Here is a 24844-nt window from a genome sequence, read left to right as displayed (position 1 = left end):
AAAAAATAAAAAAAAAAATTACCTGGGCATGGTGGCAGACATCTGTAATCCCAGTTACTGGGGAGGCTGAGGCAGGAGAATCACTTGAACCCAGGAGGTGGAGGTTGCAGTGAGCTGAGATCCAGGCAACCTTTGACGGAGCCTTGCTCTGTCAAAAAAAAAAAGAAAAGAAAGAAAATGGGTACTAGGTGACCCCTGGGCCATAATTTGCCACATAGGTGATGACAGGGTTCATGAGGCCCATGGTTACTGCTGGGCAAATCAAGGTTCAGAGAAGGCAATTGAATGGTGAAAGTCACACAGCCTTTAAGGTCCTCAACCAATGTGCCCAACACATGACACAGCTGCCTCCTGCCCACAGCTCTTCCCAAAGCTCCCGGGACTCCTGTGGTGACCGAAAACACAGCCACCAGCATCACCATCACGTGGGACTCGGGCAACCCAGACCCTGTATCCTATTACGTCATCGAATATAAATCCAAGAGCCAGGACGGGCCATATCAGATTAAAGAGGACATTACCACCACGCGCTACAGCATTGGCGGCCTGAGCCCCAACTCAGAGTACGAGATCTGGGTGTCGGCTGTCAACTCCATCGGCCAGGGACCCCCCAGCGAGTCCGTGGTCACCCGCACGGGCGAGCAGGCCCCGGCCAGCGCGCCGCGAAACGTGCAAGCCCGGATGCTCAGCGCCACTACCATGATTGTGCAGTGGGAGGAGCCGGTGGAGCCCAACGGGCTGATTCGTGGCTACCGTGTGTACTACACCATGGAGCCGGAGCACCCCGTGGGCAACTGGCAGAAGCACAACGTGGACGACAGCCTGCTGACCACCGTGGGCAGCTTGCTGGAGGACGAGACCTACACCGTACGGGTGCTCGCCTTCACCTCCGTCGGTGACGGGCCCCTCTCGGACCCCATCCAGGTCAAGACGCAGCAGGGAGGTGAGGCGTGGGGTTGGCAGGACTCGGGGCCCCGGCCGTGCGGCTTGACTCTTTGCATGCTCCCTGGAAGCCGCAGACTGGTTTGTGGGTTCTGCACGGTGCTTTCAGATATTTTCATGTTGGCATTTAGGCCGGGTGCGGTGGCTCACGCCTGTAATCTCAGCACTTTGGGAGGCCGAGGCGGGCGGATCACCTGAGGTCAGGAGTTCAAGACCAGCCTGGCCAACATGGTGAAACCCCGTCTCTCCTAAAAATATAAAAATTAGCCAGGCGTGGTGACCCGTGCTTGTAATCCCCGCTACTTGGGAGGCTGAGGCAGGAGAATCGCTTGAACCCTGGAGGCGGAGGTTGCAGGGAGCCGAGATCATACCAGTGCACTCCAGCCTGGGCGAGAGAATGAGACTCCCATCTCAAAAAAAAAAAAATTTTTTTTTTAAATGTACATATATATACACATTTATTTTTTTTCTTTCCATGCTAGCATTTAAAATCAGGGAGCTAGGCCAGGCGCGGTAGCTCACACCTGTAACTTCAGCATTTTGGGAGGCAGAGGCAAGCAGATTACCTGAGGTCAGGAGTTCGAGGCGGGCGGATCACCTGAGGTCAGGAGTTCAAGACCAGCCTGGCCAACATGGTGAAACCCCATTTCTGTTAATAATACAAAAAAAAAAAATTAGCTGGGCATGGTGGCGGGCGCCTGTAATCCCAGCTTCTCTGGAGGCTAAGGCAGGAAAATCACTTGAACCTGGGAGGTGGAGTTTTCTATGAGCCAAGATCATGCCATTGCATCCAGCCTGGGCGACGAATGAAATGCTGTCTCAAAAACATAAAAAAAATTTTAAAAATTAAAAAAAACAAAATCAGAGAGCTAGCCAGGCTTAGTGGCATGTGCCTGTAGTCCCAGCTACTCAAGAGGCAGAGGCAGGAGGATGGCTTGAGCCCGGCAGTTTGAGTCCAGCCTGGATAATATAGCAAGACCCTATTTCTTAAGAAACATATGTAGGGCCAGGTATAGTGGCTCATGTCTGTAATCCCAGCACTTTGGGAGGCCAAGATAGGAGAATTTCTTGAGGCCAGGAGTTCAAGACCAGCCTCGGCAATGTAGCCAGACCCCATCTCTACAAAAAAAAAAAAATTAAAAATTAGCTAGGCATGGTGGTGCACACCTGTAGTCCCAGCTACTCAAGAGACTGAGATGGGAGGATCACTTGAGCCCAGGAGTTCAAGGTTACAGTAAGCTATGATAGCACCACTATCATACAAGACTTTGTCTCTAAAACAAAAACAAACATTAAAATAAAATTGGAGAGGGCTGGGTGTGATGGCTTATGGCTGTGATCCCAGCACTTTGGGAGGCTGAGGCAGGTGGATCACCTGAGGTCAGGGGTTTGAGAACAGCCTAGCCAACATGACGAAACCTCATCTCTACTAAAAAAATAAATAAATACAAAAATTAGCCAGTCATGGTGGCACACGCCTGTAGTTCCTGATACTCAGGAGACTGAGGCAGGAGAATCGCTTGAACTCGGGAGGTGGAGGTTGCAGTGAGCCGAAATATCGCCACTGCCCTCCAGCCTGGGCGACAGAGCGAGACCCTGTCTCAAAAAATAATAATAAAATAAAATCGGAGAGTTATCTTAGCCAAATTTTTGACTCCCCTTAAAAAAACCTGATTTGACAAGCCCAAAGGGCTATGATCAAACACACAGGTAGATTCCAGTGACTGTGTGGGAGACAAGGAGGGCTTATGTGCTTCCTTCTCTCTTCTCTGTTAACTCCCTGCCCCTGTTGGCATTTGAGTTTGAGAGCCCCCCTCGTCTGCCGTTCTCATTAGAGGGACCTATGCCACTGCTTCTGAAATAATAAATGAAAACTGCTGGCTCAGTATGGTGGCTCACACCTGTAATCCCAGCACTTTGGGAGGCCAAGGCGGGCAGATCACGAGGTCAGGAGTTCAAGACCAGCCTGGCCAATATGGTGAAACCCCGTCTCTCCTGAAAATACAAAATTAGCTAGGCATGATAGCGCGTGCCTATAATCCCAGCTACTCAAGAGGCTGAGGCTGAGGCAGGTGCATCACTTCAACCCAGGAGGCGGAGGTTGCGGTGAGCTGAGACCGTGCCACTGCACTGCAACCTGGGCACCAAGAGTGAAACTCCATCTCAAAAATAAAAGAAAACTGCCTCACCCCTAAGGCAGTGGGCCAGTCTCCCTCCCTGCTCAGGTGGGAGGACTTGGAAGAGGCATTTAGGCACAGCGGACCCCAGCTTTCTGAGGGTGTTTGACCCTTTCCTTTAGGGCTCAGGCTTTCAAAACCTAAAGTCTGGGCACACTCAGGCATCCGCTGAAGCAAAGGGCCGGGATCGTTGGCACTGGCTGTGTCTGTGAGCGGATACAGAATGGAGATCCAAATTTTAAAATAGGCACCCTTGGCCAGGCACTGTGACTCACACCTGTAATCCTGACACTTTGGGAGGCTGAGGCAGGAGGATTGCCTGAAGCCAGGAGTTCAAGACCAGCCTGGGCAACATAGCAAGACCCCTATGTGTACACACAAAAAAACTAAACATTAGCTGAGCGTGATGGTGCATGCCTGTCAAGTCCCAGCTACTTAGGAGGCTAAGGCGAGAGGATTACCTGAGCCCAGGAGTTGGAGGCTGTAGTGAGCTATGATCGCACCACTACACTCCAGCCTGGGTGAACGAGTGAGACCCTGTTTCAAAAACTAAAATAAAATGAAATAAAATATGCACACATACCTCCCTGCTAATTTGTCTATCATCTAATGCGCAGCCAGTGAGGGCACCGGGATGATTTGAAAAGGAGATTTTTGGACCGGGTGTGGTGGCTCACACCTGTAATCCCATCACTTTGGGAGGCCAAGGCAGGAGGATCACTTGAGATCAAGAGTTTGAGACCAGCCTGGCCAAATGGTGAATCCCCGTCTCTAGCAAAAATACAAAAGTTAGCCAGGCATGGTGGCAGGTGCCTGTAATCCCAGCTATTTGGGAGACTGAGGCAGGAGAACCACTTGAACCCTGGAGGTGGAGGTTGCAGTGAGCTGAGATCGCGCCACTGCACTGCAGCCTGGGCGACAGAGTGAGACTCCATCTCAAAAAAAAAAAAAAAGCGGGGGGGGATTTTTAAATGTGTTCTTTTCCTTTGGAAGAAGAGAGGATGGAGGAACGGAGGTGGACAGGTGACAATGGGATGGGGGCTAGATCCCCAGGAAAATAAAACATTCTAGAAGCACCCCGAGCTGGAAGCTTTTTAGTGGGGACACTCAGCAGGTGGGGCCCCTTTCACGGGGTGGACGCTCCCCCACTCCTAGTTGTCTCCCCGCACCCCCACAGTGCCCGGCCAGCCCATGAACCTGCGGGCCGAGGCCAGGTCGGAGACCAGCATCACGCTGTCCTGGAGCCCCCCGCGGCAGGAGAGCATCATCAAGTACGAGCTCCTCTTCCGGGAAGGCGACCACGGCCGGGAGGTGAGGCAGCGCGGGGATGGGCTGGCCTGCCCTGGGCTCCTCCCCGGTGCTCTCTGACGCTGCCCACCCATCTCTCCCCCATCTTTGTCCCTGTGTGTGCTGCGGATTCTGCTCTTCCTCACCCCTTCTGGTTCTCCTGCATCTCTGTCCCTCTCTGCCTTTCCCTCCACTTTTTTCTCCTCTGTCTTTCTCCTCTGCTGCTGGTGGCCTCTCTCTGGCTCCGTGTGTCCCGGCGTCCCCCTCTCTCTTGCTCTCTGCTTCTCTCTGTGTCTTTCTTCACCGGTGCCTCTGACGCTCACTCTCCATCCCTCCGGGTCTCTGTCTGTCTGTTTATGTCTCTGTTTCTCTTTCTGTCTCTCTTATCTGTGTTTTTTTCTGTCTCCATCTATCTCCGTCTGTCTCTGTTTCTGCCTCTCTGTCTATCTCTGTATCTGTTTCTTCCATCTCTCTCTATTTCTGTCTCTATCTCTGTCTATTTCTCTCTCTTCTCTCTTTCTCTGTCCCTGTGTCAATCTCTCTCCCCTCCATTTCTCTGTCTCTGTCTCTCTCTCCCTCTCTCTCTGTTTCTGTCTTTCTATTTCTCTGTCTCTTTCTCCCTGTCTATCTCTGTTATCTGTCTCTTTCTTGTCTCTATTTCTCTATTCCTCTGTCTCTGTATCTCTCTCCTGTTTCTCTGTCTCTCCCATTTATCTCTGTCCCTCTACTGTTTTCTCTGTCTCTATCTTTGTCACCTGTTCATCCATCCATCCGTAATCCATACATTCATACTCTTATAAATTCATATATCCATTTACCCACCCACCTCTCTTCATCCATCATCCATCCATCTATAACCCACACATGCACCCATTCATCAATCCACCCACCCATAATGCCTATATTCTGTGTCCCTCTGTCTCCGACTCTCTCTCCCCTCTGTTTCTCTGTCTCTCTCTCCCCATCCCTCTCTGTCCCTCTCTGCCCCACCCTGTCTCTGTTTCTCTTTTTCTCTCTCCCCATCCCTCTCTGTCCCTCTCTGCCCCACCCTGTCTCTGTTTCTCTTTTTCTCTCTCTCCCCATCCCTCTCTGCCCCACCCATCTCTGTTTATCTCTGTCTCTGTCTCTCTCTCCCTCCCCCCCGTTTCTCTGTCTCTCTCTCTCTCTCTCTCCCATCCCTCTCTATCCCTGTCTGCCCCACCCCATGTCTGTTTCCCTCTGTCTCTCTCTCTCTCTCTCTCTCTCTCTCTCTCTCCCCTCTGTTTCTCTCTGTCTCTCTCTCTTTCTCCCCCTGTGTTTCTCTCTGCCTCTCTCTCTCCCCCGTCCCTCTCTGTCCCTCTCTGCCCTGCCCCCAGGTGGGAAGGACCTTCGACCCGACAACTTCCTACGTGGTGGAGGACCTGAAGCCCAACACGGAGTACGCCTTCCGCCTGGCGGCCCGCTCGCCGCAGGGCCTGGGCGCCTTCACTCCCGTGGTGCGGCAGCGCACGCTGCAGTCCAGTAGGTGTCTCGCGGGGCCGCCCTTCTCTGCGGGGGGGACCACGGCCTGGCCGCAGACAGCCCCTTGGCGGATGGACCCAGGCGGGGCCTGCTGCAGTGGGTGGGGGGCGCCTCCGGGCCTGTCTCCGCTTTGCTCCCCGACCTCGGGTCCATCTACCCGTGCTGTGCCTCAGTTTCCCCATCAGCACAGCGAGGGTCTCAGCACAGGGTTGTCTGTGCCCCTGGGCCTGGTGACCCGGGTTGAGACTCGGGGTCAAGGAGAAGTGGCTGATCTTGGCCCTGGTCCAGGAGAGGTTCTGGGGCCATGCCGCCCGCCTTTCTCCTCTTTCCATCCTGGAGTGGGGGGCTGATGGAAGGGCCATGTTGTGCCCATTTCCCAGGCATTTTGAGGGGTACTGTGAGGCTGTGGTCACAGCTTGCACCCCATCATTCTCAGAGACAGCAAAGGACACAGAGACAAACCCACCTTTCCCGTGGGCCTTCCTCCCCTGGGCAGGGAGCCTTGGCTCTCCAGCCCCAGGATGAGGTCCCAGTTCCCGGGGGTGGCGAGGGGGTGGAATCGGAGCTACTGCCAGGTTTCGTGGGGGCATGCAGGCTCCCACTCGGGGCTCAAATCTCTGGAGTTCTCTGCTGTGCTGGCCCGGCCTCCCTGTTTCGAGCGACTCACCCTTCACCTGGCAGGTGGCTGTGGGTCACTGCCACCCTCTCTCCCTGACTTCTCCAAGCTCGGGGCTGGACAGGCCACGTCTGCCGTCTCCCCACCTCACCCGCCTCCCTGGCTCCGCTCAGCCCAGCTCAGCCCAGCGTGGCCTCCACTGGTGTGGCCTCCACCAGCGTGGTCTCCCTGTCGTGGCCTCCCCCTGCTTCCCCCCTTCCCTCCCCTCACCCAGTCAGTCACGACGTAGCCACCCCAGGCTCTCTTCCGGAATCAGTCACGATGGTCATACCTTCAAGGCCCGCCCCGGGTGCGTGTACACAAGGGCATCTCGGGTCAGTCGAGGGATTAACATCAACTCCAGCTGGGGCATCTGAGCCGCTGGGATTGGGGAGGGTGGGGTGCCTCGGAGACACAACCCCCGCTGCCCCCGTCGGTCCCCTTCCCTCCTTCCTGCTCCCCACAAACCGAGCCGAGCTGAGCACCCGGCGGCTCCAAGGCGTCTGGGCGCGTCTGTGTGAGGTGGAGTCAGTGAGGGTGGCCTGTGGCTTGGGCAGCCACCTGAGACCGGCTGAGGTGTCCTGAAGGTGAGTACACGCTGGTCTCAAGCAGGTTCACAAAAACGGCCCACCCTGCGTGCCCCCAACCTGCCCCAGCCGCTCTGGGCTGAACGGACAGTCCATGGCCCGAATTCGGCCCCGGAAATTCTCCCAAACCACGTGCCACCACCATGCCACGCTGCCCACGCACGCACATCCACGTCTCTGCACGTGTGCCTTCCCAAGATGTCACGCAGGTTGGGCCGGATTGTGAAGGACGTGACCTCCGTGGTCACCTAGAAAGCGGCTTCGGCCCAGCCACGCGAACCTCTGGGGCGGCCCAGGACAGGGAGTTGGGGAGAAGGGACTCCCCGCTTCTTGCCCCGAGACGGGTGGGGCCCAGGAGAACCGACAGCAAAGACTCAGGGCCAGGCGTATCCATCCCCCCAGGGACTGCGGGCTCCTTAGGCTGAACACGGGGTAGGTGCAGGTCAGACCACTCAGCCGTGGGTCTCCGCAGACACCGTGCCACCTTCCTGCCTCCAGCCTGGAACCTCAGCGTGTGCACGCTGGGGGCTGGAGCAGGGCTGCGGGGGCCGCTGGCATCCTGAGGCCCACCCAGAGTTCGGTCTGGCCTTGTAGCTCAGCACTCGGCCGTTCCCTCTCGTAAGAAAGTCTTGTAAGTTAGCAGTTGAAGAGTGGAAGGTAGGTAACGAGACTGGGCGTTTTCTGGAAGGAGTCTTTCTTTCTTTTATTATGGTTTTTCTCATCATCATCACCATCACTGTTGTTTCTTATTTTATTACGGTTTCGGTTTTATTTTTTCTCCCCCTTTCTCAGCAAATCCATTCCTTCCGACACATTCCTTGATTGTTTTGTTTTTTTGTTTTTGTGTTTTCCCTGCTCCCAGCCTGATTCCCCCCTGGGCACCTTTGGTTGGTGTGGCTGGTCAAGAAATGGGGAAGGGTTCCCTTTGTCTGGTTTTGGAGAAGGGGCCTCTAATGTTTTGCTTTAAGTGAGGCCAGAGGGTCTCTCTAGTTGAAGTAAGCTGTTGGGGGGGCCTCTGCAGTCTCTGGCAGCCCAGTGTCTTTGAGGACAGGATTCATCTCTGGGTTCCAGATACTAGCAGGATAGTGTCTGTAGTAAGTACTCAGTAAACACGTGCTCAGCCACCAAGCAAACTGCTCTGATGGTGAGGATTTCTAATGCTCTTGCCACAAGCAAGGCCAGTAATCTCTCTGGGCCTCCCTCCAGGAGACGTAGATTCTAAACTCATGGGCACTTGGGAGAATGTGGCTCCCGCCATACCCAACCAGCACAAGGCTGAGGTCTGAGCTCCCAACCTCAAACCAAGCCAGCCTGTGAACCACGGCCAAGTCTGGGTTCCAATCCTGGCTCTGCCACCTCATAACTTCTTGCCCCTGGGCAGGTAGCTTGCTGTTTCTGAGCCTCAGTTTCCTCACCTGTAAAATGGGCTGCACTTCTGGGTTTTCGGCAAGATCGAGAGGTGATATGCAAAATAAGGAAAAGCTTCCAGGGTGGGGTCTGGTCACAGTCCGTACACAACCAATGACTGTAGAAAGCCTAACAGACAAAGACTTTGGAATCTGGTTTCCCCACTGTTGACATGGGGTGGCAGGTGGGGAGTGAGAGTTCTGACCACCTGAGGGGTTGTGAGAATTAAATGAGATAGTGCGTGCATTAAATGAGATAATGCATGCAACGTGGGCTTAGGGTGCTGCACCTGCAGTAGGCGTGCAGAGAATGAAGCTTATTGTCACTAATGCCCTCAGCACAGCATCTGGCCATAGTAGGCACGCAACACATAGATACTTACTGATTCATACGCCTTTAACACAGAGTCAGTTCCCCTTAATATGCAGGAACTCTCACTGTAATTTAGCAAAGACCTTAACATACTGCCTGGCACACAGTAGGTGCCCCACTAATGCAGCCGCTGTTTTAATCTACATATGGATTGGCACAGTGCTGGGCACCTAGTTGGCACTCAGTAAATGGAAGCTGTTAGCAGTTTATATCAAGCTTAGCCTAGTGTCAGGCGCACAGTAGGTACTCAAAACATGGGTGGCAACAATTACTGTTCTGCAAACCTCTTGGCACAATGCCTGGCGTACAGTAAGTGCTCAATAAGTGGCACTTGCTATAAAGAGGCAGCCTAAGTGTGAGGCACATAGTAGGTGTTCAGATGGGCACTATTATCACTTTGAAAGGGTGTAGGATAGAGTTGGTTACAGTTTTTACTGAAAACATTCACTTATTTGCAAAGCCCTTGGCACAGTGTGTGCAAATAGTAGGTGCGCAATAAATAAGAACTATTACTATTTTTCTATAAGGTATTTAGTGCAATGCCTGGCACACGGTAGATGCTTAATATGCCAGGTGCTATTACAGTTATGCAATAAAGCCCTTAGCACAATGCTTGGCACACAGTAGGTGCTTAAAAAATGAAAATTATTAACATTGCATAAGGCCCTTAGTAGAGTTGCCTAATACATAGTAGGTGCTTAATGTATGGAAACTTACTGTTTTTCAATAAACCCCAGCACAGTACCTGGCACACAATAGGTGCTTAATATGTGGTGATGACTACTGTTTTCTGATAAAGTCTTTAACACAGTGCCTGGTACACAGTAGGGGCTTAATACATGGGGACTATTAACTGTTTTCTGATGAAGCCTTTAATACAGTGCCTGGTGCGCAGTAGGGGCTTAATACATGGGGACTATTAACTTTTCTGATAAAGCCCTTAGCACAGTGCCTGGCACACAGTAGGGGCTTAATATGCAGGGACTACTGTTTTCTGAGAGCCTTTAGCACAGTGCCTGGCACATAGTAGGTGCTGCTTAAATGACAACTGCTGTTTTTCTCTTCAGAGAGCTATTACCATATCCAGTCCATGGTGGAGCTCAATAAATGAGACTCGCCGTTGATGGGCTCAGTAGTGGATTTAGTGTGGTGCCAGGTGCATAGTCGGGACTAAACACAGGAGTGCTGTGATCTTTAAAGATTTTGGCACACAGCAGGTGCTCAATATGAGCTATGAAGTCCTGAGCCTGGTACCTGACACCAGTAGGTGTCCAATAAACAGGCACTTTTATTATTATTTGATAAAGCCCTTGACATTCTATCTAGCACACAGTAGGTGCTCAAGACATGGGCATTATTTTTAAGTGAGGCCAATTGGATGGCCCTAGTTGAAGTAAGCCTTTGGGATGGGCTTTAGGTCCCTGGTAGCACAAGTGTTCAGTAAATAAATGCTTTTACTATAAGAAAATTTTTACCATATTTTCCATAAATTATTATGAAGCCCTTGGCACCGTGTCTGACCTACAGTAGGTGGCCGTAAATAAGTGCATTTGCTGTTATTGTATGAAGCCCTTGGCATGATGCCTGGCACATGGTAGGTACCTAATGGGGCTTCTATTGCTGTTGCCTGGCACATAGTAAGTGTGACATAGAGTTTTGTTTTTTTTTGGGGGGGGAGATGGAGTCTTGCTCTGTTGCTCAGGCTGGAGTGCAGTGACACGATCTTGGCTCACTGCAACCTCTGCCTCCTGGGTTCAAGTTATTCTCCTGCCTCAGCCTTCTGAATAGCTTGGATTACAGGCTCCCGCCACCACGCCCAGCTAGTTTTTTGTATCTTTAGTAGAGATGGGGTTTCACCATGTTGGCCAGGCTGATTTCGAACTCCTGACCTCGTGATCTACCCACCTCTGCCTCTCAAAGTGCTGGGATTACAGGCGTGAGCCACTGCGCCCGGCCACGATTCTTTTGCTACTATTCTATGAAGCCCTTGGCACAATGCTTGACACACAGTATAGGTGCCTGATAAGTGGAACTTCTGTTGCTGTTCCCCTTAGCATGATGCGTGGCATGTAGTAGGTACTCAGTAAATAGATGCTCTATTATTTTGTGAAGCCCTTGGTGCTGGCACATAGTAGGTGCCTAATAAATGGCGCTTGTTGCTGTTCCCCTTGGCACAGTGCCTGGAACATAGTAGGAAGTTAATAGATGGAGCTTCTGTTGCTGTTCCCTTTGGCATGGTGTGCAGCACATTGTAGGTGTTCAGTAAATAAATGTTTTTACTATTTATTTTGTGAAGCCCTTGGTGCTGGCACATAGTAGGTGCCTAATAAATAGAACTTCTGTTGCTGTTCCCCTTGCCACGGTGCCTGGCACATAGGTGTTCGACATAGATTATTTTGTTATTCTGTGAAGCCCTTAGCACAATGCTTAACACATAGTAGGTGCCTAATAATTGGAGCTTCTGTTGCTCCCCTTGGCATGATGCCTGGCACATAGTAGGTGCTTAGTAAATGGAGCTTCTGTTGCTGATCCCCTTGGCATGGTGCCTGGCACTTAGTAGGTGCTTAATAAATGGAGCTTGTTGCTGCTCCCCTTGGCATGGTGCCTGGCACATAGTAGGTGCTTAATAAATGGAGCTTCTGTTGCCACTCCCCTTGGCATGGTGCCTGGCACATAGTAGGTGTTCAGTAGATGCTTTTACTATTTTGTGAAGCCCTTGGCGCTGGCACATAGTAGGTGCCTCATAGAGCTCTGTTGCTGTTCCCCTTGCCACGGTGCCTGGCACATAGGTATTCAACATAGATTATTTTGTTATTCTATGAAGCCCTTAACACAATGCTTGACACATAGTAGGTGCCTAATAATTGGAGCTTCTGTTGCCATTCCCCTTGGCATGGTTCTTGGCACATAGTAGGTGCCTAATAATTGGAGCGTGTGTTGCTGCTCCCCTTGGCATGGTGCCTAGCACACAGTAGGTACTTAATGGAGCTTCTGTTGCCGTTCCCCTTGGCATGGCGCCTGGCACATAGTAGGTGTTCAATAAACAGATGCTTTTACTATTTTGTGAAGCCCTTGGTGCTGGCACATAGTAGGTGCCTAAGAGATCTGTTGCTGTTGCCCTTGGCACAGTGCCTGGCACATAGTAGGTGTTTGGCATATAGATTATTTTGCTATCATTCTATGAAGTCCTTAGCACAATGCCTGACACATAGTAGGTGCCTAATAATTGGAGCTTCTATGGCTATTCCCCTTGGCATGGTGCCTGGCACATGGTGCCTAATGAATGGAGCTTCTGTTGCCAGTCCCCTTGGCATGCCTGGCACATAGTAGGTGCTTAATGGAGCTTCTGTTGCCATTCCCCTTGGCATGGTGCCTGGCACATAATAGGTGCCTAGTAAATGGAGCATCTATTGCTATTCCCCTTAGCATGGTGCTTGGCACATAGTAGGTATTCAATAGATGCTCTTACTATTTTCTGAAGCCCTTGGTGCTGGCACATAGTAGGTGCCTAGAGCTTCTGTTGCCATTCCCTTTGGCACAGTGCCTGGCACATAGTAGGTGCCTAATGGAGCTTCTGTTGCTGTTCCCCTTGGCACAGTGCCTGGCACATAATAAGCACTTAATAAATGGAGCTTCTATTGCTTTTCCCCTATTGGCACATAGGTGTTCAATAAATAGATGCTTTACTATTATTTTGTGAAGCCCTTGGTGCTGGCACGTAGTAGGTACCTAATAAATGGAGCTTCTGTTGCCGTTCCCCTTGGCATGGGGCCTGGCACATAAATGTTCAACAAATAAATGCTTTTACTATTTTCTGAAGCCCTTGGTGCTGGCACATAGTAGGTGCCTAATAAATGGAGCTCCTGTTGCTATCCCCGTTGGCACAATGCCCAGCACATAGTAGGTGCCTAATAAAAAGGGCTTCTATTGCTATTCCCCCATCCAGTTTCTGGCATGGGGACCGTAGCTGTTCAATGCCTAAGACCTACTGTGCGCCACGTAGGTGCAGCCTGGTGAGCACAGGGTTCTTGGCCAGCCCTCCCAGCCCCATCCCACCTGCCCGCCCATCCACCCGCCCATCCCACCTTTGGTTGACACCCGCTTCTTTTGGGTTCGACTTCTCTTTGGTTTGGTTCTGTTTTGTTTGTTATCATCTTCTTTTTTATTTTCTCTTTCCCATCTTTTGTTTCCCCGCCCCCCTCCCCACCCATCCCACCTCCCTTCCCCACCCCCCTACGTTCTCCCCCCCTCCAATAGAACCGTCAGCCCCCCCTCAAGACGTTAAATGTGTCAGCGTGCGCTCCACGGCCATTTTGGTAAGTTGGCGCCCGCCGCCGCCGGAAACGCACAACGGGGCCCTGGTGGGCTACAGCGTCCGCTACCGACCGCTGGGCTCAGAGGACCCGGAACCCAAGGAGGTGAACGGCATCCCCCCGACCACCACTCAGATCCTGCTGGAGGCCTTGGAGAAGTGGACCCAGTACCGCATCACAACTGTCGCTCACACAGAGGTGGGACCAGGGCCCGAGAGCTCGCCCGTGGTCGTCCGCACCGACGAGGATGGTAAGTACCTGCCCCAGGCCCGGGACCCCCCGCAGGCCCCAGCCCGGCCCCCGCCTCGAAGCCTTCCATCTGGAAACCTGGGCTGGTGGTCAAAGGGCAGAAGCCTTACTCGGAGGAAGCCGGGAAGCAAGCAGCCTCCCCAAGAAACCCGGGGCTCCTTGACCTTGGAATTGGCGATTCTAGATGTGGGCAGACTTAGCTCTGCAGCGTCTGCTCCCAGAGCCTTGAGCCTGGACAGTTTCGCTGGCTGCCCTCTGTTTTGGTGGAACAGTGGAAACTTTTGGAAATGGGGTGGAGGAAGCAGCAAATAGCACCTGCAATAACCATGGTTAACCAGCTCCCCGGGTGGATAGAGACCAGTTTGTGTAGCATTGGCCAGTTTCCGTGGTGTAAATGTTCCCGTCCTGGCCCATTTCAAGTCAGCAAGTTTGAAGCTGGAAAGCAAGGCAGTGGTCCTAGCTTGGAGTCACATGGTCAAAATCTAGATCATGGAGAGAAATGACAGACACCTTTCCCAATAAAATTGCAACTTCTCAGCCAAGCACAGTGGCTCATGCCTGTAACCCCAGCACTCTGAGATGCCAAGGCAGGAGGATCATGAGTCTTGGAGTTTGAGACCAGCCTAGGCAACATAGTGAGACCCCGTTCCTCCAAAAAAAATTTTTTAAAACATAGCCAAGCATGGTGGTCCCAGCTACTCAAGCAGCTGAGGTGGGGGGACTGCTGAGCATAGCAGTTCGAGGCTGCAGTGAGCTATGCTCGTACCCCTGCACTCCAGCCTGGGTGACAGAGTGAGACCCCATCTCTACAAAAAATATTAGCTGAGTATGGTGGCACAGGCCTGTAATTGTAGCTACTTGGGGGGCTGAGGTGGGAGGATCGCTTAAGCCCAGGAGTTCAAGGCTGCAGTGAGCTGTGATCCTGCCAGTGCATTCCAGCCTAGGTGACAGAGTAAGAGAACCTGTCTCAAAGAATTGCAGCCTGTGGGTCCTGGGAACCTGGTTTTTTTTTTTCTGAGTCATTTGCCTGAAACTTTGGTTGGACAGCCCCATTATGTGCTAAGCTCAGAGAAGAAATGAAGCAGCTCTTTATGCCAAACCCTGGGGTGGGTGAAAAAGATACTGAGTGCCAAGTGGGCCACCTGCCTGCTTGGGTATTTAGGAGCATACAGCTGGACTGCCTGGTGCAAATCCTGGCTTTGCCTCTTGCTAAGGCTGTGATCACAGAATCAAATCTCTGGGATTCAGTTTCCCCAAATGTAAAATGAGAATGGCAGGACACCCAATCTTGCAGGGTTATGATGAGGATGGAAGCAGTGTAGGGCGAAGAAGAGGGTGTCTGGAGGCCCTGGGAAGGTGGTTTAGACTCTGGGGGGCAGCCTGGGTCCACGGGGCGCACCCTCAGGGGCCCCTCCCAGGACTGTGGGGGGTATGAAGGAGGCCATGTCCTCCCGCCCGGTGGTGAGCGCTAAGGGCGCCCAGTTATTCACCGGCAGCCACTCGGCATCCTGGAATCGGACAGTGGCACTGCCCGGGGCAGGGCCGGGCGCCCTGGTAACGGTCCCGCCCGCCCCTCCCCTCCCCTCCCGCCCGCCAGTGCCCAGCGCGCCGCCGCGGAAGGTGGAGGCGGAGGCGCTCAACGCCACGGCCATCCGCGTGCTGTGGCGCTCGCCCGCGCCCGGCCGGCAGCACGGCCAGATCCGCGGCTACCAGGTCCACTACGTGCGCATGGAGGGCGCCGAGGCCCGCGGGCCGCCGCGCATCAAGGACGTCATGTTGGCCGATGCCCAGGTGGGCGGGGGGCCGGGGACGGGCTCCGGGCGGGGGCGGGCCCCTGCGCTCCCCTGCGCTCCCCCCACCTTTGCTTCTCTTTCTCCATCTCTTTCTCCATCTCTGGCCTCCCCCGCTCACCTCCCTCCTCTCTCCCCTGCCGCCTCCTCCCGCGCTCAGTGGGAGACGGATGACACGGCCGAATATGTAAGTAGTACCCCTGGCCACCCACCCACTACTGTGCGCTTCCCGCGGGCCGTGCTGTGCTGTGACTCCTGCTCGCCCCTTATTATCAGTAGTAAAACGGTCTCCTCCTCTGGGCCCTCCCGTGCGCCCTTCGCGCCCCCATTACCTCTTGGAGTGCCCAGCCTCGGTGTTTGCCCCAGGGAAATGGGATACTCTGACCACCGTGCGCCCCAGGGTGCAGACCCAAGGGATGGCTGGAGCACCAGGACCTGAGGGTCATCCCTGAACCCTCTCACCCTAATGGCTCCTGACGTTGGCGGGGATCAGGCCTCCTGGGTCCTTCCCCTGCCCTTAGTCGTTCCTCCTGTGAGTATGTCTCCTCTCCTGTTAGACCCAGCCCCAGCCTTTAATGACGCTCAATTCAGCCCTATCTGACCTAGAAATGCCTCTCTCTGGACATGCTGTCCTCTTCATTCTGGCCCCCGGGTGATGAGAGGTGTCAGCAGGGCCTGAGTGGGGAAGGATATCTGTGATACCCTGGTTACAACCCCATAGTGCTTTAAACCAGAGAGGAATTGCTGTGTGACTTTGGGCAAGTTGCTGCCTCTCTCTGGGCTATCTCCCTGCCCCGAAAACGGGAGCACCAGCCTCTGCTGAGAACCCCAAGTCTGATATTAAATTGGCACTGGTCCTTTGGCCGGGCGTGGTAGCTCATGCCTGTAATCCCAGCACTTTGGGAGGTCGAGGCAGGTAGATCATCTGAGGTCAGGAGTTCAAGACCAGCTGGGCCAACAGGGCCAAACCCCATCTCTACTAATAATAGAAAACATTAGCCTGGTGTGGTGGTGGGCGCCTGTAATTCCACCTACTCAGGAGGCTGAGGCAGGAGAATCATTTGAACCCGGGAGGCGGAGATTGCAGTGAGCCGAAATGGCGCCACTGCAGTCCGGCCTGGTCAACAGAGGGAGATCCTGTCTCTATTTTTTTTTTTTTTTTTTTTTTTGAGATGGAGTCTCACTCTATTAGCCAGGCTGGAGTGCAGCGGCGCCATCTCGGCTCACTGCAACCTCCACTTCCTGGGTTCAAGCTGCCCTCCTGCCTCAGCCTCTCAAGTAGCTGGAATTACAGGCATGAGCCACTGGGCCTGGCTGACCCCATCTCTAATAACCAAACAGGCACTGGTCCCACATGCTCCGATGCCTCCCGTCTCTCACCCACACTGGATCTAGAGGGAATGTTCCCACCTGGGCTCCAACCCTGCTCTTCCCGCAGAGACCCTGGGAGGGATGGACTGTGAGGCTCAGGGGCAGGAGACCCTGTTTGTGCATCCCCATCACCCCTCCTTGTCCCCCTGGCCTGGGGCTGCCCTACAGTTCCCAGGCATGCCGGCCTGTGCTAAGGGTTGTGTGCTTGCAGACACGGGAACACATGATGCTGTGAGCATGTGCGCAGGTGTTATACAAGTCCGTGTGCTCAGGAGTGTTCTGTGCTGTCATTCATTGGACAAGTAGTCATTTATTGAGCACCTACTATATGCTAGATGCCGAGGATGTGGTTGTGACAAAAGCTCCTCCTCCCTAACAGTCATACTCTAGTGAGAGAGATGTTAAATCAGAACAAAACACACATTGGTTGGGCGCGGTGGCTCACGCCTGTAATCCCAGCACTTCAGGAGGCTGAGGCGGGCAGATCAGCGGAGGTCAGGAGTTCGAGACCAGCCTGACCAACATGGTGAAACCCTGTCTGTACTAAAAATGGCGCGTGCCTGTAATCCCAGCTGCTTGGGAGCCTGAGGCAGGATAATTGCTTGAACCAAGGAGGCAGAGATTGCAGTGAGCCGAGACCATGCCATTGCACTCCAGCCTGGGCAACAAGAGCGAAATTCTATCTCAAAAAACAAAAACAAAAACAAACAAACAAAAAAATGGTTACAGCTGTGGTGGGGATGGGGTTTAGATGGTGAGATAAACGTTTAAAAATCAGCTCTCAGCCAGGCACAGTGGCTCGTGCCTGTAATCCCAGCACTTTGGGAGGCAGAGGCAGGTAGGAATTTAAGACCAGCCTGGGCAACATGGCAAGATCCCATCTCTACAAAAAATATAATCATTAGCCAGGCGTGTGGGGGGTGCACGTCTGTATTCCCAGCTACTTGGGAGGCTGAGGCGGGAGGATCGCTTGAGCCCAGGAGGTCGAGGCTGTAGTGAGCTGTGATTACACACTGCGCTCCAGCCTGGGCAACACAGTGAGACCCTGTCTCAATAAGAGATAAAAGTAAAAATCAGCTCTCTGGGTGGGCAGAAGGGGGCGGTCCTATTTTGTAGCATTTGACCATTTCCGTGGTGTAAATACTTCCCACCATGTCAATCTCAAGCTACCTGGGAGGTGCGTAGCTCATCATCGTGTATTTCTACTCTACAGATGCAATAGATGAGATGATCTCAAAGCAGTAACCTTACAGATACCCAAAGAGATAACAGAAACCATATTGCAATAGCTAGAAAGGGTGGGTTTGCTGTATTTATTGCCTTTGCTTTCAATATAACTTAGTTGATTGTAACTTTACACAGTTTATTTATTTTTGAGACAGAGTCGCGCTCTGTCACCCAGACTGGAGTACAGTGGCACCATGTTGGCTCACTGCAATCTCCGACTCCTGGGTTCAAGTGATCCACCTGCCTCAGCCACCTGAGTAGCTGGGACTACAGGCGCGGGCCACCACGCCTGGCTTTTTTTTTGTTGTTTTTTAGGTATTTTTAGTAGAGACAAGGTTTCTCCATGTCGGCTACGCTGGTTTCAAACTCCTAACCTCAAGTGATCCTCCTGCCTTGGCCTCCCAAAGTGCTGGAATTACAGGCATCAGCCACTGCGCCCGGCCTTATACAGTTTAACTTTTAATAACAGCTCTGCTTCATAATTGGCTCACAAAATTCCTGAATATGTAAGCCGTTGGTACAGGACACCTCCAGCACACCAGTGGGTGTAGAGGCAGAGGGGAAGGCCAGTGCCAAAGGGCCTGAGGCAGGCTGTGCCTGGTGCATTGGAGGAACAGCAAGGAGAACCCTTTGTGGGCCATAGGGAAGACTTGGGCTTTGACCCCAAGAGGGGTGGGAGCCATGGAGGGCTGTGGGGAGAGCAGGGACAGACCCTGACTCCAGTGCTCACAGGCGCCCTCTGGCTGCTGTGGGGAGGACAGACTGTCAGGGGTGATGGCGGGAATGAGGGGAGCAGAGCAGAGAGGACCGAGTTGGTCCTGGCAAGTGACAGTGGGCTGGGTTGTTGCATGTACCCTCTGAGCATGGCCATGCCACGTGTCTTGGTCTCTGCATGAGCTTGTGTGCACGTCTCCGCCCATGATCCGGGCCCTGCATCCTCCTTGCTTGATCTCAGCACAGGGAGTGGGGGTGGGCAGGGCTGCTCCCAGCCCCAGCCATGGTGCTGATCCCCAGCCCTGCCCGCAGGAGATGGTCATCACAAACCTGCAGCCTGAGACCGCATACTCCATCACGGTAGCCGCCTACACCATGAAGGGCGATGGCGCTCGCAGCAAACCCAAGGTGGTTGTGACCAAGGGAGCAGGTATGCGACCCGCCCACCCCCCACCCACGGCCTCTTTGCCCGCCCCCCCACTGTCACTAGAGCGTGCCTCCAGAGTCCTTGAGCTCCCAAGGGCGGGCAGAGGGTGCACCAGGCAGTAGGAACAGTGAGACAGGTGTGAGGGCTGGTCAGGCGGGTGTCCAGGGCCCAGCGTGGCCCCCCCACCCCTGCCTCCTTTGTCACTCACTTCCTGTCCCCCACCAGACAGAAACAGTTAACAGCCACCTCTGACCCCTTTGTCCTCTCAGCCTTTACTTGGGCCGTTCCCTCTGCCACAATACCCTTTCTCCTGCTGGTTGGCTCCTCCTCTGCCTTTAGGTCTCAGCTCAAGGTACACCTCCCTTAGAAAGCCTTCCCTGATTGCCTCATCCCACAATCTTGATCCTTCTGGGCCCCCTAGTGCCCTGTGCTTCCGCCATCCGGGCTCTGATCGCCCCGGCTTGGTTGTTATTTCAGGGTGGTACACCTGTCTTCCCCCACACGCACCAGGAAGCCACCTTTCTGTTGGTGGCCCTGACTCAGTTTCCCCTTCGAGCCCCTCCCTTATCCCTTCCATCATCGCCAAGGGGCTGGCTTTTTTTTCCAGCCAAAATGGAGCTGAATTAAGAAAAAGAGACTGCTGTGAAGATGTGAGGGGAGGGTACACCGGGCAGAGGGCACGGCCCAGAGAAAGACTCAGGGAGTGGAGCGGAGGGGGCGGACAGAACAAGCTCTGGGTTTTTAGGAGCAATCAGCGGGCTTCTGTGGCTTCCATCCCAGTCCCCACACCTACCCTCTCCTTGGGGACCCTTGTAGCCACACCACTGACTGTGTACCCCACCTTTCAGGCCTCCCAGCTGGACACGGCGCCTGTCCTTGTCCACACTATTCCCTTCGCCCACCTTGTCTGCATCCTCCAGTATCTAGCTCTAATGCCACCTCCTCCAGGCAGCCTCCTGTGATCTCTCCTGCCCTTCTTTTAGCCAGCAGGGCATTTCCCTCCTCTCTCAGGGACATTGTATTAGAGCTGTGTTTCCTAAGCAGAACCCACTGCATACACTGCTCTCCCCACCACCCTAGGTATTCATAGCAGTCCATTAAAGGCCCTGATAAGTCCTGCAGTAGAGCAGTCCATTTTCATGTATACAGCCCAGCTTTCCCCCTTCTTTGCCTGACCCTGTAACCTGTCTCAGCACGAGCAGGGGCGGGATTTTGGATGTCTTTATGTCCCATGGGTATTGGGCAGGTGCCTGAGCAAGGGCCAAATAAACAAGGCAGGAGATTGCTGCCTTATTAATGGAAGGCGGAGGACCTGCTGCAGCACCTATCAATGTTTTCCTTTACTGGGTCTCTGAGTCCTCACTTCCTCACTGTGCCTTATGTGCCCCTAGCCCAGTGCCAGCTCTGCACCTTTACATGGGCCATTCCTGCTTCCTGGAGCACGATTCCCCCAGATCTTCTCGTGGTTCCTCTCTTTCTTCCTTCAAGTCTTTGTTTCTTAAGTGAGGCTTTCTTGAGACCTTTTTTTTTTTAAAGACAGAGTCTTGCTCTGTCACCCAGGCTGGAGTGCAGTGATGCGATCTCGGCTCCGTGCAACCTCCACCTCCCGGGTTCAAGTGATTCTCCTGCCTCAGCCTCCTGAGTAGCTGAGATTACAGGCGTGCACCACCACACCCGGCTAATTTTTGTATTTTGAGTAGAGACCGGGTTTCACCATGTTGGCCAGGCTGGTCTCAAACTCCTGACCTGAAATGACCTGCCCATCTCAGCCTCCCAAAGTGCTGGGATTACTGATAGACATGAGCCACTGCACCCAGCCTTGAGATCCACTTTTAAAAATCACAACCCCAGGCTGGGCGCAGTGGCTCACGCCTGTAATCCCATGACTTTGGAAGGCTGAGGCAGATGGATCACCTGAGGTCAGGAGTTCAAGACCAGCCTGGCCAATATGACGAAACCCTGTCTCTACTAAAAATACAAAATTACCCGGGTGTGGTGGTGCATGCCTATAATCCCAGCTGCTCAGGAGGCTGAGGCAGGAGAATGCTGAATCCAGGAGGCGGAGCTTGTAGTGAGCCAAGATGGGGCTACTGCACTTCAGCCTGGGAGAGAGAGCAAGATTCTGTCTCAAAAAAATAAATAGGCCGGGCGCGGTGGCTCAAGCCTGTAATCCCAGCACTTTGAGGTCAGGAGATCGAGACCATCCTGGCTAACACAGTGAAACCCCGTCTCTACTAAAAAATAAAAAAAAAACTAGCCGGGCGAGGTGGCGGGCGCCTGTAGTCCCAGCTACTCGGGAGGCTGAGGCAGGAGAATGGCCTGAACCTGGGAGGCGGAGCTTGCAGTGAGCTGAGATCCGGCCACTGCACTCCAGCAAGGGGGACAGAGTGAGACTCCGTCTCAAAAAAATAAATAAATAAATAAATAAATAAATAACCCCATCTGGGTGCAGTGGCCTATAATCCTAGCACTCTGGGAGGCCAAGGCAGGAAGCTCACTTGAGCCTAGGAGTTCGAGGCTGCAGTGAGCCGTGATCTCACCATTGCACTCCAGGCTGGGCGACAGAGCAAGGCCCCCAACTCAAAAAAAATCATATTAAAGGAAAAGAATTAAAAATACGGCCGGGCGCGGTGGCTCAAGCCTGTAATCCCAGCACTTTGGGAGGCCGAGACGGGCGGATCACGAGGTCAGGAGATCGAGACCATCCTGGCTAATATGGTGAAACCCCGTCTCTACTAAAAATACAAAAAACTAGCCGGGCGAGGTGGTGGGCGCCTGTAGTCCCAGCTACTCGGGAGGCTGAGGCAGGAGAATGGCGTAAACCCGGGAGGCGGAGCTTGCAGTGAGCTGAGATCCGGCCACTGCACTCCAGCCTGGGCGACAAAGCGAGACTCCGTCTCAAAAAAAAAAAAAAAAAAAAAAAAAGAATTAAAAATACTACCCCACCTTGTGCCCCTGGGCCGGCGGATGGTGCTGGGACCCTGATACCTGCCCCCTATCCCCGCAGTGCTGGGCCGCCCAACCCTGTCGGTGCAGCAGACCCCTGAGGGCAGCCTCCTAGCACGCTGGGAGCCCCCCGCCGGCACCGCGGAGGACCAGGTGCTGGGTTACCGCCTGCAGTTTGGCCGCGAGGACTCCACGCCCCTGGCCACCCTGGAGTTCCCGCCCTCCGAGGACCGCTACACGGCGTCAGGCGTGCACAAGGGGGCCACGTATGTGTTCCGGCTGGCGGCCCGGAGCCGCGGCGGCCTGGGCGAGGAGGCGGCCGAGGTCCTGAGCATCCCAGAGGACACGCCCCGTGGCCACCCGCAGATCCTGGAGGCGGCCGGCAACGCCTCGGCCGGGACCGTCCTTCTCCGCTGGCTGCCACCCGTGCCCGCCGAGCGCAACGGGGCCATCGTCAAGTACACGGTGGCCGTGCGAGAGGCCGGCGCCCTGGGCCCTGCCCGAGAGACCGAGCTGCCGGCGGCGGCTGAGCCGGGCGCGGAGAACGCGCTCACGCTGCAGGGCCTGAAGCCCGACACGGCCTATGACCTCCAAGTGCGAGCCCACACGCGCCGGGGCCCTGGCCCCTTCAGCCCCCCCGTCCGCTACCGGACGTTCCTGCGGGACCAAGGTAGGCGCGCGGCGACCCCTGCACCAGAGCCGGACCGGGCCTCGCGCCCACCCCCACCCCAGCCCCCTCCCTCTCCCCTGCCCAGGTAAGTGGTCACTTTTCTGCTTCCTCGTGGTCACTCAAGGCAAGTCCGGACCCCGAGGCTCCGGCGTTGGCAAAGGTGGGACGTGCCTCGGTGGCACCACCGCTCCCCACCGCCCCCTCCCTTGCTCCCCTCCCCCCCCTTCCTCCTCCTCCACCTTCTCTCTGCAGCTTCTGCAGCCGCGCCGTCTCCCGAAGCAGGGACTTGGGACAGGACAGGGCAGGGCCGGGCCAGGGCCAGGCAGGAAGGCCGTGGGCATGGGCACAGCGGACGACAGGGAGCGCCTGGGCCGCCCCACCCCACCCCGCTTCACGCCGCCAGGTGCCAGGCACTCACGGGGCCTCTCTTCTGCTCTCTCCCTGCTCGGCCACCTCCCTGGCAGTCTCGCCCAAGAACTTCAAGGTGAAAATGATCATGAAGACATCGGTTCTGCTCAGCTGGGAGTTCCCTGACAACTACAACTCGCCCACGCCATACAAGGTGCAACTGCCCAGCCAGCAGGCAGACAGGCAGGCAGGGTCAGGGGTTGTAGTTTGGCAGGGGTTAAGGCTCAGTTTGGAGTCGGTGTGAAGTCAGGGATCAGGGCTCAGTCAGAGATGGGTCTCAGCTAGGATGGAGGCTTAGTCAATACTGGGAATCAGACTTGGGACCCAGCTGGAATTGGGGTTCAGTCAATATTGGGGATCAGTGTTGGGCTCAACCTTTGATTATGGCTTAGCTGGGACTGAGGTTCAGTCTGGGATTAAGATTTAGTCCATATTGGAAATCAGAGTTGGGGCTCAGCCTTAGATCATGGCTCAGCTGGGACTGAAGCATAGTCAAGATTGGGACTCAGAGTTGGTACTTAGCCTGAGGTCGGAGTTTAGTCTGAAGTTGGTGCCAAGTCTGGGATCGGAGGTCAGCCTGGGATTGAGATTCAGTCTGAGATCAGGAATCGGTCTAGGATCAGATCTCAGAGGTAGGTTTCCACCTAGGGTCAGGGCTCAGCTGGAATTCAGGATTAGTCTGGGTTCAGGATTCAGTGGGATTGGGGCTCAGTCAGGACTGGGGATTCAGCGTGGGATCAGGGCTCAGTCAAAGTGGTTTTCCACCTAGGATCAGGGCTCAGCTGGAATTTAAGCACAATCTGGGATCAGGGTTCAGTGAGGTTGGGGCTCAGTCAGAGTTGAGGACTCAGCCTGGGATCAGGGATCAGTCAATGTTGGATTTCTGCCTAGGGTCAGGGTTCAGTGGGATCAGGGCTCAGTCAGGGTGGGGGACTCAGCCTGGAGCTGGGACTCAATCCATGGGCAGGTGTTGAACCCACCAGACCCTGCTGAGCTAGCCCTGGTCCACAGATCCAGTACAACGGGCTCACACTGGATGTGGATGGCCGCACCACCAAGAAGCTCATCACACACCTCAAGCCCCACACCTTCTATAACTTTGTGCTGACCAATCGCGGCAGCAGCCTGGGTGGCCTCCAGCAGACAGTCACCGCATGGACCGCCTTCAACCTGCTCAACGGCAAGCCCAGCGTTGCCCCCAAGCCCGACGCCGACGGCTTCATCATGGTGTATCTTCCTGACGGCCAGAGCCCCGTGCCTGTCCAGTATGTTCACCCCCATACTCTGGGTTCCTTGTCACCCCCATCAGCCTGCTATGTGGCTAGGGCAAGCCACGTGCCCTCTCTGTGCCTCAGTTTCCTTGCCTATGAAACATGGACCCTATCGGCCCCAGTTCATGGGGTCATCCAAGATTCAGTGCTTCTCATGAGCCATTGTCACTAAATGTGCCCTGTGTCTGCTCTTCCATCATTTCCTGATACCCCATATTCCTGACCCTCCACTGGGTAATACTAGGGTCCCTGAAAGGATTTGGTTCTGGGCTTCCCAACTGGTGGGGAGGCAAAGCTGAGAGTCCCTAGTGGGGAGAGGAGCACTCTGCCTCAGAGGCAGAGAAGATTTAAGGGCTACAAGGCTATGTGGGCATTGAAGCTGGGGCTTTGAAGGATGTATAGGAGTTCAATAATGATAATTACATGAAGTAAGCCTTCTAGGCAGAAAGTACAGCATGATCCAAGGCCTGGAGGCCTGAGTCAGCAACTGTGGCATTTGTGGATGGGGCACAGGGGAATAGGCTCATTGTA

At 54.3% G+C, this 24844-nt stretch overlaps 1 protein-coding gene across 11 annotated transcripts in view; it reads left to right on the top strand.

Moving 5' to 3' along the window:
- The window catches only part of PTPRS (protein tyrosine phosphatase receptor type S), a 136676-nt gene that overhangs the window by 96671 nt on the left and 15161 nt on the right, over positions 1-24844 (top strand). For 5 of the 11 annotated variants that reach the window (XM_077979196.1, XM_015122564.3, XM_015122563.3 and 2 more), the window contains exons 8-16: positions 362-943; positions 4297-4430; positions 5762-5906; positions 13185-13490; positions 15087-15280; positions 18904-19021; positions 22026-22634; positions 23099-23196; positions 24054-24307. In XM_077979196.1, the coding sequence (XP_077835322.1) occupies positions 362-943; positions 4297-4430; positions 5762-5906; positions 13185-13490; positions 15087-15280; positions 18904-19021; positions 22026-22634; positions 23099-23196; positions 24054-24307 (2440 nt within the window). Of the gene's footprint in view, positions 1-361; positions 944-4296; positions 4431-5761; positions 5907-13184; positions 13491-15086; positions 15281-15439; positions 15467-18903; positions 19022-22025; positions 22635-23098; positions 23197-24053; positions 24308-24844 lie in introns of all 11 variants that reach the window. The other 6 variants (XM_077979194.1, XM_077979192.1, XM_077979193.1 and 3 more) reach the window with 2 other exon arrangements.

The sequence above is a fragment of the Macaca mulatta genome, chromosome 19, assembly GCF_049350105.2.
Source record: "Macaca mulatta isolate MMU2019108-1 chromosome 19, T2T-MMU8v2.0, whole genome shotgun sequence".
Classification (NCBI taxonomy): domain Eukaryota; kingdom Metazoa; phylum Chordata; class Mammalia; order Primates; family Cercopithecidae; genus Macaca; species Macaca mulatta.
The sequence above is the reverse complement of the archived record's forward strand: the minus strand, read 5'-3'. Positions and strand labels throughout refer to the sequence as shown.